The sequence below is a fragment of the Nothobranchius furzeri genome, chromosome 11 (genome assembly GCF_043380555.1).
Source record: "Nothobranchius furzeri strain GRZ-AD chromosome 11, NfurGRZ-RIMD1, whole genome shotgun sequence".
In the NCBI taxonomy this organism is placed as follows: domain Eukaryota; kingdom Metazoa; phylum Chordata; class Actinopteri; order Cyprinodontiformes; family Nothobranchiidae; genus Nothobranchius; species Nothobranchius furzeri.
Genome location: NC_091751.1, coordinates 39829502 through 39845174, shown reverse-complemented (window position 1 = coordinate 39845174; position 15673 = coordinate 39829502). Strand labels below are relative to the sequence as shown.

Below are 15673 nucleotides of genomic sequence, written 5' to 3'. Positions count from 1 at the left end.
GAGGGCTTATATAGACAGGAAGGAGCAATTAGGGAAACAGGAAGCAGGTGTGTGGAGTGAGGCTGGAGGGAAGGCAGGTGACAACAATTATCTGGATGGGGAAGAGAACCAGTGGAGGGCAGATAAACCTAAAACTATATAAAACACAAAACTAAACCTAAAAACTAAGGGAAGGGCTAACACAAACACATACACATACTGACACACACAAACTCATACACACATACAATGAACTGGGGAACAAGAGGCTGGGGCTACAACTTAAGACACACAACAGAGATGCAGACAAAGGACACATGAGGGTGCTAAGAAAACACAAAAGGAGAACCTGAAGTGGGAACTGGAGGAGCTGGGGAACAAGAGGAAACAGAAAATGACAATACCCACCCCAACCCCCACCCCCCACCCCCACCCCCAAGGGCGGATACCAGACGCACAAAACCAGAACAAGACAAAAACATAAAAAAAGACAAAGACAAAACAGGACACAAAAGACCACAGGGCGGGAGAGGAGGGACCAGACAAAAAACAGCCGGCGACGGGGAACCAGGAGGTGGGACCGGTCAAGTCTTGGGGGCCGGCGATGGGGAACAAGGAGGCGGGACCAGAGGAGTCATGGGGGCCGGCGACGGGAAACCAGGAGGCGGGACCAGGGAAGTCTCAGGGGCAGGCGACGGGGACCAGGAGGCGGGACCAGGGAAGTCTCGGGGGCCGGTGACGGGGAACCAGGAGGCGGGACCAGAGGAGTCATGGGGGCCGGCGACGGGAAACCAGGAGGCAGGACCAGGGAAGTCTCAGGGGCCGGCGACGGGGGACCAGGAGGCGGGACCAGGGAAGTCTCGGGGGCCGGCGACGGGGAACCAGGAGGCGGGTCCAGAGGAGTCATGGGGGCCGGCGACAGGAAACCAGGAGGTGGGACCAGGGAAGTCTCAGGGGCTGGCGACGGGGGACCAGGAGGCGGGACCAGGGAAGTCTCGGGGGCCGGCGACAGGGAACCAGGAGGCGGGACCAGAGAAGTCTCGGGGGCCGGCGACGGGGAACCAGGAGGTGGTACCGGGTAAGTCTCAGGGACCGGCGATGGGGAACCAGGAGGCGGGACCGGAGGAGTTTTGGGGGCCGGCGACGGGGGACCAGGAGGTGGGACCAGAGAAGTCTAGGGGGCCAACGACAGGGAACCAGGAGGTGGGACCGGGCAAGTCTCGGGGACCGGCGACGGGGAATCAGGAGGCGGGACCAGAGGAGTCTTGGGGGCTGGCGACAGGGAACCAGGAGGCAGGACCAGGAAACCCTGGGGATAGGGGGTTTTGGAGGAGGAGGACGAGGAAGGGTCTCTGGAGATGGGGACTGTGACTGGAACACTTGAGACTTGGGAGACCGGAACACTTGCGGCTGGGAGACTGGAACTCTCGTGACTAGGAGACCTGAGACTTGGGAGACTGGAAGACTTGTGGGGAGACTTGAGACTTGGGTGACTGGAAGACTTGTGGGGAGACTCGAGACTTGGGTGACTGGAAGACTTGTGGGGAGACATGAGACTTGGGTGACTGGAAGACTTGTAGGGAGGCTTGAGACTGGAACACTTGAGTCTTGAGGGACTGAAACACTTGAGGGGTCTGGAAACGGGGTGACGTCTACTTCAGAGCCGGAGGCTGGGGCTACAACTTAAGACACACAACATGCCCCAGAACATGACAAGGCTTCTCCAGAAGCGAGAGTTCTGATAACAACATTCCACATTTACACCATCCATTTTGCCTCATTCACAACTAGATCCATTCATCACATAGAGTTTAAAGGCCCAATGTGTGATATTTCATCTTATAAGTTATCAAATTTCTTGTATCACATTCTCAAATTTGTTTTTTTTTAATGATAATTCAACAAGCATTTATTCTAAGCATTATTATTAGCTTTATATTTTAATATTTTAGACAAAAGAAGCAGACCGGTGCTCCATATGGCATGCGCCATCTTAAAATACAGTGACCTTTTAGGGACATACAACATATTAAGCTTCGCATTTGATGTTTGCGTTTTTAAATGATGTAACCTCAAAGAAACAGCAGGGGGCAGAAGTGCGCCTTGTAAGCATGCAGTCTGACAAAGTAACTAAGAAGAAGAAGAAACTAGCCACACCGTACTTCTAGCGATGGAGGATCACACATATTCTACAAGCAAACTTGAGAAACGGGATAGTTTGTCTCATCCAAGTAAAAGAAAAAGGATTTTGAAAAGTGAACAAGACCGGCGTCATGAGAAAACCAGAGTAAATATAGGAGCAAATATACGTTGCGGCTGGTTTGAGCAAATTCGGCTCCTTCATCTTGGGATGCTTGCCCTGCTTCTGTCGCATGTCTAACACCTCTGCCTCTCTGTGCGCTGGCACACGTCTGTCCTCTCCCTCTCCCTCTTCCTCTCCCTCGTCCTCTGTCTGTCTCCACTGATGAACCATCGGATGATATCTGACTCTGTTTACGGAGAGAAAACAATTACAGACTACACTACCTTGTATATTTCCAAAATGGCAAATAGAAATATAACATTTCTCAAATAAAATGAACAAAATATTGTCATTTTTTGTAGTCAGAAGTCATCACTAACTAGCTGCCGTTTGCTATTAGCAAACATAACTGACATAAAAAAGTTTTTCTTATTCAAAACCTATTTAGATTAAATTAATAAAATAAGTTAGATGAAAACAACTAACCTGTTCGCTGACTTGAAAGCTGGAATTAGATGATGACATGCTGCCGTTTACAGCAACACGATTTTGTATTGTATTTGTTATATTTGTTAATAAAGTTTTAAATAATGATTAAAAAAACCCTTTTTGATCCTCGGGGGCTCCAATAGCTGCAATACCGACTCTAAACTGCGTGGTGCTAAAGAGTCGGATCTTTTTACTATGATTTCTGTGAATTTCACACACGGGGCCTTTAAAGTTAGAGTTAGCCTTGTTTTAAATTGTTTAGAAATAAATCTTCTTAAACTTTAAAACTTGTCCCTCTCTTTTTGACTCTGGGTTATTATGAAGTGTTACCTAATCCCTGCAATAAAAAGTTACGATCTTCTGGTTAAAGGTAGTATTCAAAGATACATCAAATTTAATTCATATTTTCTATGGAATCTCACCTTCGATGGTTTCCTACGTAAGATGTAACTATTGATCCATTACATCAAGTATAAAAAAGATTTTAAAAAATGATTAAAAATTTGTTTAAAATTAGAAAATAAATTGTGATTAAAAATTTAATGTAAGGAAACGGAGAGAGAAAATGAATAGGAAAGAGGGAAATAAGGGGATCACGGGAAAGGCGGCATAAGCAGAATGAGCAGTCTAAGGAGAGGGTGGTAAGTAAGTAAGTAAAAGTTTATTTATATGGTGATGTAGGTCACGCCAAAGCCTGAACAGGTGAGTCTTCAGCAGCTTTTTAAAGGAGACCACTGATCTCAGGCTCAGAGGGAGAGAGGTCCAGAGTCTGGGGGCCACAGCAGCAAAGGATCTGTCACCTTTGGTCTTTAGCCTGGTGCTGCACAACCATGGATTGATGTCCATGAACACACTCATTCAGACTCTTGGAGTAAAATAATGCCCACTGTGCATGTGTGCAGCTTCGGTCTGACGTCTTTCCGCCTTTGCAGACGCTCAGGACAAGTGGAAAACATGGCAGAAGTTTTCCTGCTCTCCTCCCGTGTGGCAGAGGAGCGGTAGCGTTAAGTACCACTGAGCCTGTAGCTTAGTTAAAGGCATCAGTGAAACAAATGCATACAGGTCAATAGGTCCATAATGGGGGATAAAGCATAAGTCAACAGATAAAGATGGAGAATAAGAAAATAGAATACGAGGGGATAGACATGGGGTCAAGATGACGTTTGTTTACAATCTTTTTCCCCCGGAAAGACAACCCTGTGCATGCTCAACCTATTTCATCTGACTGAATGGGTGGTGCATACTCACAGCATGATCAGATTATTTCAGTTAGTGTCCATGTAAACTCCTGAAGACCCAGCTCTTCAGAGAGCATCTTCTAAACTAGCACTCTCCCAGCACCCGTCCCCCCCTCTACAGCACACTCCATGTTCGCTTCCCTCTATGATTGATTATGCTGCCTCACTGCTACCCAGGATTGACTTAATAGTGTTGTTAGCCTCAAGGGCAACCTGCTGGCCTGTAAGTCTCTTTGGACAAAAGCATCTGCTGAACACATAGACAGAGATTTGGGATTTCCGATCAACCAAGATTTGAGTCGGATAGAGGCAATGCGGCACATGTAAACATAGCTAGTGAACAGAGCTTGGGAAGTGGGTTTAGTTTATATCTTTCACTTGAACCTTGGTGGAAAACACCAGCGAAGGTTAATCAGATGCTTTTATTCACATAAAAGCACACTTGACATTTTAAAGGAGCCTTCTTAAGGACCTGAATCAGGAAACAATCGCTCCTCCGTCTCTTCAGATGATGCAGAATTAAAGGTAGACTAGAGGAAAAAGGCACTTGATGCACTTTCATAAACCAAAACATGTTCTCGTTGGATTATTGGGTCAAGCCTTTATTTTAAATGTTGAGAGGGTGTTTAAATACACACATGTTGGTGATATTTCTCTTACCTGCATGGAAACGGTGTGTGTTTGTCTCCTAATGCTAACGCTGTGTAGATGCCCGTTGGCCATGCCCCTCACGCCGCTCCTCAACACCTCAGCATCTCGACTGCTGTCCAGCTTGTATCTCACCTCCAGCTTATCTGAACACAAAGGTGTTATTTTTTTAATTAAACTTTTATTCGTGTGATGAACGCATCCTCGTCTTTGTTCCCTGATCTCCACTCGAGGAGACGCTCATCACCTCAGAAGAATCGGAGCGATGAGGATCTGAGTTTATAAAGCTTTTCAACCTAAAGGGATTAGGAAATAAGTCCTTATTTATAACAAAACTCCAAATCTAATTAATTTTCCAAACACTGGGGGCATTAGAAGTGGATTTATGAAAGCTTGATCACCCCATACCTGATCAGATAAGAAAAGATGTCCTTGGATTTCATACATGTTTACTAGAATTAATCCATCTAAGAACATTTCATGATGAGGTTACTTCTCCTTTAATAAAAAAACTGTTTGTGGTTTTCAGATTCCAATCATGTGACCTCTTAGAGGAAAAAGGTTTTCTTTTTAGTCTGCCTTAAAAGGTTTACCGGGAGCAGAGAAAATTAGAGGAACAAAAGCAAAACTCTGGGATTTCTTTGGACACTCTTGGCTTTAAGAGCCTTGCCGTGACGGCTCCACGGCCCTAATGTCCTGCTTCCCATTAGCTTTCACCGAGTCATTAAAGCCAGGAAAAGAATCTATTTAAAGCCAATCTCGCTGAAAAGTGGCAATTTTCCCAGACTCCCGGAAGCAGGAGTAATTTTAAGTTCAAAGTTTCTTCGCTGCAACTCCTTAAAGCCACAAGTTAATTATTTAACAAAGTTTGCTGCTGTTTTATTCAGCATTTCACTGATCCATCACTTATTAGCAGACAAACGAAGCTTTGGCTCGGCTCGTTTACGGGATCTGTCACTCGTTTGCCTCACCATGCTTGTTGATGAGCAGAGCCACGTGTCCTCTGTAGAAGGAGCTGATGTAAAGGAGCAGAGCTGGACTTTGTGTCGTCCTGAAACTCAGAGAGATGTTTTCTCCTCTCGGTGTTGAGTCGGAGTAGATGGAGGAGGGCAGGTGGCTGCTGTTTCTGCTCCACTCGTACGGATCCTTGAAGCTGTATCTGATGGACGTTCCCGCCTTAAAACTGCCTGACAACTCTAGAGAGGAAAAGAAAATCACTTTCCTGCATCAATGCCAGAAAACGCTTTTTAGAAATTAAATAAAATATGAGACGCTTCTGCACTGTTTTGAAGAAACAAACTTTTCAGTCATTCTATCAAATTTCTTGTTAATTTTGTGAAATTTGTAGAAAATATTCAGATTTTTATTTCAAGGTTTTTAATGATGAATTGACGCTTTGATCAACAGGTCAAATGCATTTTAGTCCCTGTTTCTGGTTGTAGGTGAATAAAAAACATCCATTAAATACAACAAATATGAGACATTTGTAATAAAAGTCAACGAAAAAAACACACTGAAATAAATGTTTTTTTGGCCCTGTAATTATTATTTCAACTATCTATATAAATTCTACAAAAACAATATGAATTCACAGTTTTTACTTTAAAATTGCTATTTTTCATGTAGTGCATTACTTGGCGATTGTCTATAACGCCCTCCTAGTTGGTGTTCCGGTCTCTGCCCTGAATCGGTCCTGGCACTTCACTGGCTCCCTGTCACTTTCAGAGTACAGTTTAAGTTATTGACGTTTGTATTTAAATCACTCAACGACCTGGCACCTCCCTATCTCTCTGAGGGTGGAATATCTGCAGGGAAGGATATTGTATTTACCCACACACAAAAATCCCAAAAAGCAGACCAAGGCCCAGATGCCTGAAATCAACCAAGGCTTCCCACCACTGACCCCAAATGAGCAATCCCAGCTTTACAACAGCCTGTCCTAGTGCTCTGCAAAAGATGGAAAAACTATAAATCCAGTAGTCCTATCGCTTGTCAGGGAGCACTCTGAATCATATGTGCCTAAAATAGTGAGTGTAGATCTTCCAGATCCCCTCACATGCCTTCATGACAAAGACATGAGAGAAGTGAGTCAAGATGAGCTGCAGAAAAGAGCAGAAGCTTTGTTTGAACAGTTGTCAGTGAGTAAAGAACAGGTAATGTATCAACTGTCCTCTCTGCCTTCATAAGGTTAGTCACATTTGATATATGTAGTAATTACTATTGCATTTTCAGAGTGAGGTGGTGGAGAAGCAGACATGAGATCAGGAAAAGTAAAAAATGTGGTTTGAACAGAGAGCCGGCAGAATTACTGCATCCACATTCAGAGCAGCAAGTAAAACAGACATCAGGAAGCCTTCAGTATCTCTTATCAAAAAATATGTGTTGTCCACAGTCTTACAGTTTTTCAAATGAAGCAACAAGGTATTTTCTGTCTTACACAAGGTTGTGGTTTGCGTAGGCATTTTTAGTTTTGAAATGAATGTTTATCTGATATTTAACATCTCTTTCTTCCTATCTGCAGATGGGGCTGTAAACATGAAGCTGCAGCACGACAACACTATGAAAACCAACATCGTCTCACACATTCTGATGTTCTGGTCGAAAAGGCTGGGTTCACAATCTCAACCACTCATCCATTTATTGGAGCATCACCGGACGGCTTTGTGTCTTGCAGCTGCTGTGGTACTGATGTCATGGAAATCAAGTGTCCCTTTTGTGCCAAAGATTTAACTGTTGCTGTTGCGGTAAAAAATACAAGTTTCTGTCTTGAAAAAGACCAAAGTGGAAACATGAGACTGAAACATGACCATAGTCACTTTTATCAAGTTCAGATGCAAATGTTTGTGACTGGCAAATCATATTGTGACTTCATTGTTTGGACTGATGAGGATTCTACGTCACCTTTTGTGGAACGGATCTTGCCAGATGACAGTTTTTAAAAAAAAGAACTACTGATTGCTAAAGAATTCCATAAAACATGTGTCCTTCCCGAGTTAGTAGCCAAGGTTTTCTCTGCATCTAAACTCGAGTGTGCTAGTGGTCCACAGTGGTGCTGTTGTCGAGAGTCAGAGTCTGATAGCATGTTGCTTTGTGCGTCTGGATTTTGCTCTGTAAAGGGGTTTCGTCAAACCTGTCTGGGAATCAAAAGGGTATGTCATGGTCTGCGTCCTGCGTCTCCCTCATGTGTCTCCTTGTGTTCTCCATCCCTCTCTAGGTTTCTCTTATGTGTCTCCTTGTGTTCTCCATCCCTCTCTAGGTTTCCCTTATGTGTCTCCTTGTGTTCCTCATGTGTTTCCTTGTCTGCATCCCTCCTCATGCACCTCCTTGTGTTCCCCAGCCCACTCCAGGTTTCCCTCAGGTTTCCCCCGTAGTGTTTTCAGATGCAGTAATCCCATCCCTGTTTTTCTTCTGGTGTCTTGTTTTCAGGTTTTAAGAGTTCATTCATCTTTAGTTCTCTCTAGATTTATTTTACCTAGTCAGTTTTCCCCACTCAGTTAATTAGTCTCACCTGATTCCTTCTGATTACTCCCCACACACCTGTCACCCGTCTCCCTGATTGTTTCCCTTTGTGTATAAAACCCTGTTTGCGTCTCAATGTGTTGTCGGCCCATTGTTTGTGTCAGCGTCGTCTCGTTCCCTCTCTTGTTCTCTTGGTATTAGGAAATCTCTAGGTATCTTGGTTTTTGGATATCTCCAGGTCTGCTCTTTAAAGGGGCACTTGGTCTCTAGGTCTCCAGGAATTACGCATTAGGATTTTGGATTTATGTTTTTGGCTCCCCGCCCTTTTTGGAGTTTTACTTTGGACGTTTATCCCTAATCAAGGACTTTACTTTTTTCTACAACTCCTGCCTCGTGTCATCCTGGTTACTGCATCTTGGGTCCTAACCTCCACTAACTCACAACGTGACAGGGTACCTAAACAGTGGATCTGTCCCACCTGTAGAAAAATCAAATCACAAAAGAACAGCTAGTCCAACAGTGTTTATTTGATGGACAACTTCAATGTTCCTGAATCTGTACAAATATCACATTTCTTTAACAGTTTATTTTTCAGTCTTCTGTATTGAAAACTTAATGTAGTCCTTACACTGATCTTAAATGCAAATCAAATTGTAATCACACTACTTGTAGCCTACTGGGTGGGTACAACTGATTCACATACATTTGTGAGAGCACAACACACCTTCATAATTTTATCTATTTATCACATCATTTTCTTTGTCAATGTCAGTAAATGTAATGGGTATGGAGCTTTGCAATAAAGTGTATTTCTGACGAACAACTCCTATGACCCTTTCAATGTGTATCCTGAGTGATGCTAAGCATCGGGTGCTTTCAAGGTCAACAGGATCTAACAATTTTTTACCACGGGTAAAAGCTGGAATCTTTATGTCAGCTTGGAAAGATTGTACAGACTGTCTCACGTTAAAGCTCCTGTCTGCCAAAACTAGATCTCCTGGAAGTAAGTGTGATAAAAAGTTACTATTTTCTGTGATGAACTTGTCACTTGTGCAGCCTCCCCACCCATTAGAAATAAAACAAATAGATCCCTGTGGGCTAATGGCAATCAAATATTTCATAGTGTGATGTGATTTGTATGTAGAATAACACTGGGCACTGGCTAAAAGATTACTTGGCTTTTCAATGAATATTTCAAAGTAGTCAATAATACAGACAGTTTTCTCAAAGTGTTTGTTACAAATTGCACGTGGTAGAGTTTGTCTCAAAATATCTCTTTACAAGGGCGTAGGAACCGGGGGGGACAGGTGGGACGTGTCCCCTCCAATACTGGACAAACGCGCATTGCCCCCCCCCCCCCCCCAAATAACATGGAGAAGAAAAAGATTGATTTTGAAATATTTGACTCGCGAGCTTTTATTTTGAAAGACACCGCAGACTTCTCTCCGACACAGCCCCTCCCCTCAGGGAGTTAGAGACAGACGGCAGCAGCTCAGCGAGTTATTCTCATGGGCAAAAAAGGAAAGAAAGGAATAGTGAGTTGGTAATAATTTAGTCCAAGAGAATAATTGTATTTCTGGTCAAACGCTAAAATGGCTGACTAACGTAAACATCTTGCTAGTTAGCATTAAACATTAAACAACACTACTAGTCAACAAAAAATGGCGAATTTGACAGTAACAGACAAAAACCATTTGACACGAAATAAATAAAAAAGTAGAATTTCCACATAAAAATGGAGTTTGTAAGGGTGATTGTTGCTTTTTTTCTCTCATGTCCCTTTTTTCATATGAGAGACCAGAGGAAGTTCAGCAGGAAAATGATGAAGGTGAGACAGGCAGCGCCAGACCTGCTGAGGGTGACACAGGGAGCACCAGACCTGCTGAGGTGCAGGTAGGTGCTACAGTGGAGTGAGATTTTAGATGGTTGATGATGAGAGGAAGATTAGAGCATGATAACAAGTGAACACGACTAAATAATACTATAACAACCATGATTTTAATGTTGCACTGGTCATCCAACAGTATTTTTTACTCCTTATTCATGTCCACTGTTTTTATATTAAAGATCAGATGAAGTTCAGCAGGAACCAGTTAAGGGTGAGACAGGGAGAGCCAGACTTGCTGAGGGTCAGTGGCGTGTCCAGATCTTTTAAAATGGGGTGGCCCAGGTGAGGCACAACTTTGTGCATGGGTGGCACCAATGGTTATGCTTTTTTTGTTTTACCTCCAAGCCTTTTGTGGACAATGAAAAGCCTATTTAAAGGTAAATTAGTGTGGTGGCACCTGGGGTGGCCAATCAGATTCCAAGGGTGGCATGTGCTACCCCAGGCCACTCCCTGGACACTCCCCTGCTGAGGGTGAGACAGGGAGAGCCAGACCTGCTGAGGTGCAGGTAGGTGCTACAGTGAAGAATGAGATGGTTTTAGGTTGCTGATGAGAGGAAGATGATGATGGAGTTGATTTTTTATGTGTTACCTGGGCACTCTAAATATTTATTTAAAATTAAATCAAAGGAAATTGTAATGGTATCGAATGTTTATTAATTGCTATTTAAAAAATGAAAGTGATGGGGAACAAGGTCAATCATATTTTTTTTACCCTGTCTGTTTAGCTTGACGTCCAATATATATATATATATATATATATATATATATATATATATATATATATATATATATATATATATATATATATATATATATATATATATATATATATGTATTTATAGCCATGCCCTGATGTGGGGGCTGGGGGTGTGTCGACATGGTCGGGACATAGAAGGGGGTGCGCGGCTAAATAAGTTTGGGAACCACTGATGTAAGCCATTTCTATCCCCTAGTTAACTAGTGGGCCATGTTTGTGTCAACTAGTTAACTAGTGAGGGTCAAAATGTGCACACTAGTTAACTAGTGGCAGACAGAAATGTGCCCTAGTTAACTAGTGAGGGTCAAAATGTGCACACTAGTTAATTAGTTAACCAGTGAATACATTTTGGCTTCACTAGTTAACTAGATGACACAAAAATGGCTCACTAGTTAACTAGTAAAGGCAAAAATGCATACCAGTCAGCTAGCTGAAGGTATTTGTGTCTCATTAGTTAACTAGTGAGGGTCAAAATGTGCACTAGTTAACTAGTGAATGATGGGATCGTGTGACGTCACCTCCCGGAGCTCTATAGTGCCTCTCAAGATAAAAATCACGAGGCGCTTCACAAAAACAAAACAAAAGAAAAATGGAAAAATATAAAATAGAATTTAGAAAATGATCATAAATATATTTAAAATGAGCAAAAATAGACAATTGTGACTAAAAAGTGTAAAGAAAGAGAAAGAGTGAATAGGAAAGAGGGACATCAATGGATCCTGAGGAAGGTGGAATAGGTGGGGAGAGCAGAATAAAGAGAGTGGTGAAGAAGGTCGTACAAAAGCCAGCCTGAACAAGTGAGTTTTCAGCTGCTTTTTAAAGGAGACCACTGATCTCAGCCTCAGAGAGTACCAGAGTCTGGGGGCCACAGCAGCAAATGATCTGTCACCTTTGGTCTTTAGCCTGGTGCTGCACAACCAGTAGGCTTTGGTCACTGGACCTCAGGGACCTGCTGGGGGTGTAGGGATTAAGAAGATCCCCAATGTAAGATGGTGTTTGTCCATGTAAGGCCCTATAGACCAGAACCAGGATCTTGAAATGAACCCAGAAGTTGACTGACAGCCAGTGAAGCTGGAGGAGAAGCGGGGTGATATGGGTATATTTGGAGAACTTGGTCAGAAACCTTCCAGGAAATATTCTGTCAGAAATATTCCAGGAAACCTACAAAACTTTTTATGTAACATTCTCTTGATCTTCCCTGCAGGGAGAACCAGTCACATGACTGAGGTAACATTTTATTTAGAAAATTCTAATAAATCACTGGAGATGTTTTTTATTTGAAATTCACAAGAATGGTGAAACACTAATCACAGATGACACCTTCTACATTTGCTCCTGTTTCACTGAAACTTGTAGTTTTGTGTGTTTGTGCAGCTTCACAAACTCATCAGCTGACAATTAAAACTCCTCCTGTGATGCAGCCTGCTGACGGCTCTAAATGCATCAGATTACAGCAGCCGGTGGAACCGAGTCTTCTAACAGAACCGACTGAGACTGGTGAACCTGAACAAAGTTCAACTATTCTCCACAGACTCGAGATGTGTTGAACCTTTGATGTCATGCGGAAGCCGAGTGCGTTTTAATGAGCGTTAAGTGCAGCGAACGAAGAAAGTGATGTATATGCTAGATTGTTAACCTTTAAAATATCCCACCTACACACACACATACATGCACACACACATACACGCACACACACAGCATCAGGAAGATTTCTGTAACTTCTGTAAGTCATTGTCAACTCCATCATTTGAGTCGTGTGTTATGAAAAATAAAAGTTTAATTTTTTATCGGGAGTTTTGATTCTGGCTTTTAGGTTCTTTTATCTTTTAAAGAGGTTTTTCAGCTTTCCTTGAGAAAAGATTTTTTTTATGATTTAGTTCAGATTATAATCGGTCACTCTGAGTTTTTCATGCAGGCTGAACATAAAAATAGTCTCCTACACCTATCTCCTGCATTAGCTTCTGATGGAAATAGACGGTGAAACTCTAGGATTAGAAAATTTTGACAGATCTACGTCAGGCGGTCGCTTGGACTAACGCATACTGGCTCGCAGCGGGGAAGGCTGTTGTTGGTTTATCATTCAGGAAACACCAGAGACAAGTAGAAGCTAACTGTTGACATTAGCAGCTCCACCGCACAGCAGAATGCCTTCAAATGTTTATTTATTTATTATGTTTATTTATTTGGCAGACGCTTTTATCCAAAGCGATTTACAATTTATAACCTAAAGGGCATGTTGTGATCTGTGGGGGAAACCGGAGTACCCGGAGGAAACCCACGCATGCATGGGGAGAACACGCAACTCCACGCAGAAAGGCCACAGCCGAGTTTCGACCCTGCGACCCTCGTGCTGCGAGGCAACAGTGCTAACAACTGCGCCACCATGCAGCCTTGTGTTATTTGTAGAGATAAAACATCAACGTTGCAAAGCAAACTGAGTCAGTGTTGCTGTTAGCCAATCAGAGGAGGGCTGTGCATGTGTTGTCTGAAGCTACTTTCTGCTCTGGCTGAATTCTGTGTACTGAAACAGACACACCGGAGGCTTGTTTTTCCCCAGAGTACGACTTTTAAGACATTTGTTTTTACTAGAGTTCACTGCAAATGTATAAACAATAAGAGTGAAGGACTTCTTAAAAAAAAGGATATATGAGTGTCTCTTCATGTTTAATGAATAGCTGCCTTAAATGTTTATTTAAATTCCTAGAAAAATAAATGTTGAACGTGGGGGCTTGTCGGGGATTTGACCCTGCAAAATAACAAACAAGAACTGCAAATATATTAAATTGCCACAGCAGCAAATTACTTCAGAATAAATGCAATATTTTATTGTTCAAAAGCTAAATGGAGCTAAACTGTGTTTAATGTAAAAGTCAATTTAAAGTTTTGGAATCGGACATTTTATTTTTCCAGTATTTTAAACTTGTGCAGATTTTCAAATCAGTGGAATACGTTTTAATAATGGCTGTCCAGCTGTGTGAGCTGACAAAAGTAAAAATGGATGGAGATGTCAAAAATGTTCATTATTTAGACATTTCTGTAAAAAATATTTACCAAAAGATTTTAAAGAAAATGAATCAGTTTTCATGGTGTTAAAACTGCGGTCATGGAAGTAATTTGACTGTGTAGGTATGATTTTTCATTCATGATGAACTTTTAGAAGTTGCTTCAGAAGACGCTCCAGTGCTCGCTGGTGCTTTAAGACAAGTTTTGACCATAAAAGGAGTTTCTGATTGAAATCCAGACTGAACACTTTACAGTTTGATTTTCACCTTTACATCAGCAGAGAGAGAGAGATAGAGATAGAGAGAGAGAGAGAGAGAGAGAGAGAGAGAGAGAGAGAGAGAGAGAGAGAGAGAGAGAGAGAGAGAGAGAGAGAGTGTGTGTGTGTGTGTGTGTGTGTGTGTGTGTGTGTGTGTGTGTGTGTGCGTGTGTGTACCTGTCTGACAGAAGATTCCAGTGTAGGCAGACGAGCTGCAGTCACAGGAGAAACCGCTGGGTTTCTCCACACAGCGACCCTGGTTCTGACACAGTGGCCCGTAGCTGCTGCAGTGACCCGGGCAGCCGGGTCGAACCCCAGGTGTGATCTTGGCCCTTTCCTCCAGGTCCAGAGTGGCGCCGTTCAGCTTCAGAGAGCGGATACACCCCCTGAACCCCCCCTGCCTGGACGCCGTTCCTCCTGGGAACAAAGTGAAAACAGTTTAGAGTGGTGAGAACATCAGAAATCCTTCCAGCAGCCTCTCCAGCGTCTGTCGTTTTGGCTCCAGAATCTCAATTATTGTCATTTCAACTGACAAGTCTGCATTTTTCCTTTTCTGAGGATTTGTGTTTTTTCCGCCTGACATTTACAACAAATCCACCTGTCACATCCGCTCCTCTGAAGCTTCAGATTGTCAACAGTTAGATGAGATAAACACAATTAGAAAGCAATGAGCTGTAGGTGGAGAGGCTGATTCAGAGACATGCCATTAGCTTTCTTTATGTCTGCGCAGCATCCTTCCTGCAGCAGAGCGGCTTATCAAGCGCCTGGCAGTCATGATGACTTATTGCCCCAGTCTTGTCAAAACGTCTGTCAGTGAGGAACAGGAAGAGATCCTTCTATCAACAACACATAATCTTCCATTATGTTAATGGTTACTTTCCTCAAATTACAGAATTAAAACAAAGTTTTGTGGGAATTTTTCTGAATAGATTTGGGGGAAAGAATATTCATATGTTTTTATTTATAGGTTAAAATCTACATTAGTTCTCAGAATTTGAACAAAAAATCAAATAAAATAGAACTTTAAAAACCATAAAAAAGAGGTGTTAATATTACAGCTTTTATTTGTTCTCATGTATAAAAATTGACTTAATTATTTATTTATTTCATTTATTTATTTGTCATTCAGTTTTTCAAATATTTAAAATATAGATTTTAACAGACAAAAATAGTTTTCCTTGACATCTAAAACATTTAATAACATAATGCAGATTTTATAAATTAAACAATTACCAATGTGCATTTTGTTGAAATAATCCTAATTTGGTGTGTTTGCGTGGCTTAGTAATTTCAAACCAATAATAAAAAAAACCTCAAACGTAATATGAATCTGTTCGTTTCTGCCGTTAAGGGTTCTGTTTAAGGAGTGCCATCTTGAGAATCTGGACCTGGAGAAGAACTCGTGTAAAATTAGAGCTGCAGCATTTCAAACGCATCTTCAGCAACACAACTTCACTTCAAACATGTCCAACGTGTTTAATCATCAGTTGAAGCCAGAACAAGAAATTCGCCTTTAGAGGTGAAACATCTCTTGGAAAACCCCTGAAGTGTTTGAGGAGGTGAGATCAAAGCAAAGATCAAAACCGCCACACGCAAAACTCAGCTCCCGACCAGAGGAGCATCAGTGAGACCTTCAGCGTTAACATGACCGCCACAAGCTCTGGACAGTAGAGTGAGTTCACTCTGTTACTGCAGCCTCAGAGAAAATAAGGCA

General features: G+C 42.3%; 1 protein-coding gene across 3 annotated transcripts in view; it reads right to left on the bottom strand.

The window, feature by feature from the left end:
- The window catches only part of LOC107383449 (contactin-associated protein-like 4), a 164854-nt gene that overhangs the window by 25722 nt on the left and 123459 nt on the right, over positions 1-15673 (bottom strand). For 2 of the 3 annotated variants that reach the window (XM_054743198.2, XM_070541545.1), the window contains exons 18-20: positions 14137-14376; positions 5568-5792; positions 4609-4742 (exon numbers count right to left, since the gene is read on the bottom strand). In XM_054743198.2, coding sequence (XP_054599173.1) covers positions 4609-4742; positions 5568-5792; positions 14137-14376 — 599 coding nt within the window. Of the gene's footprint in view, positions 1-1417; positions 1662-4608; positions 4743-5567; positions 5793-14136; positions 14377-15673 lie in introns of those variants that run through there. The other variant, XM_070541546.1, reaches the window with a different exon arrangement.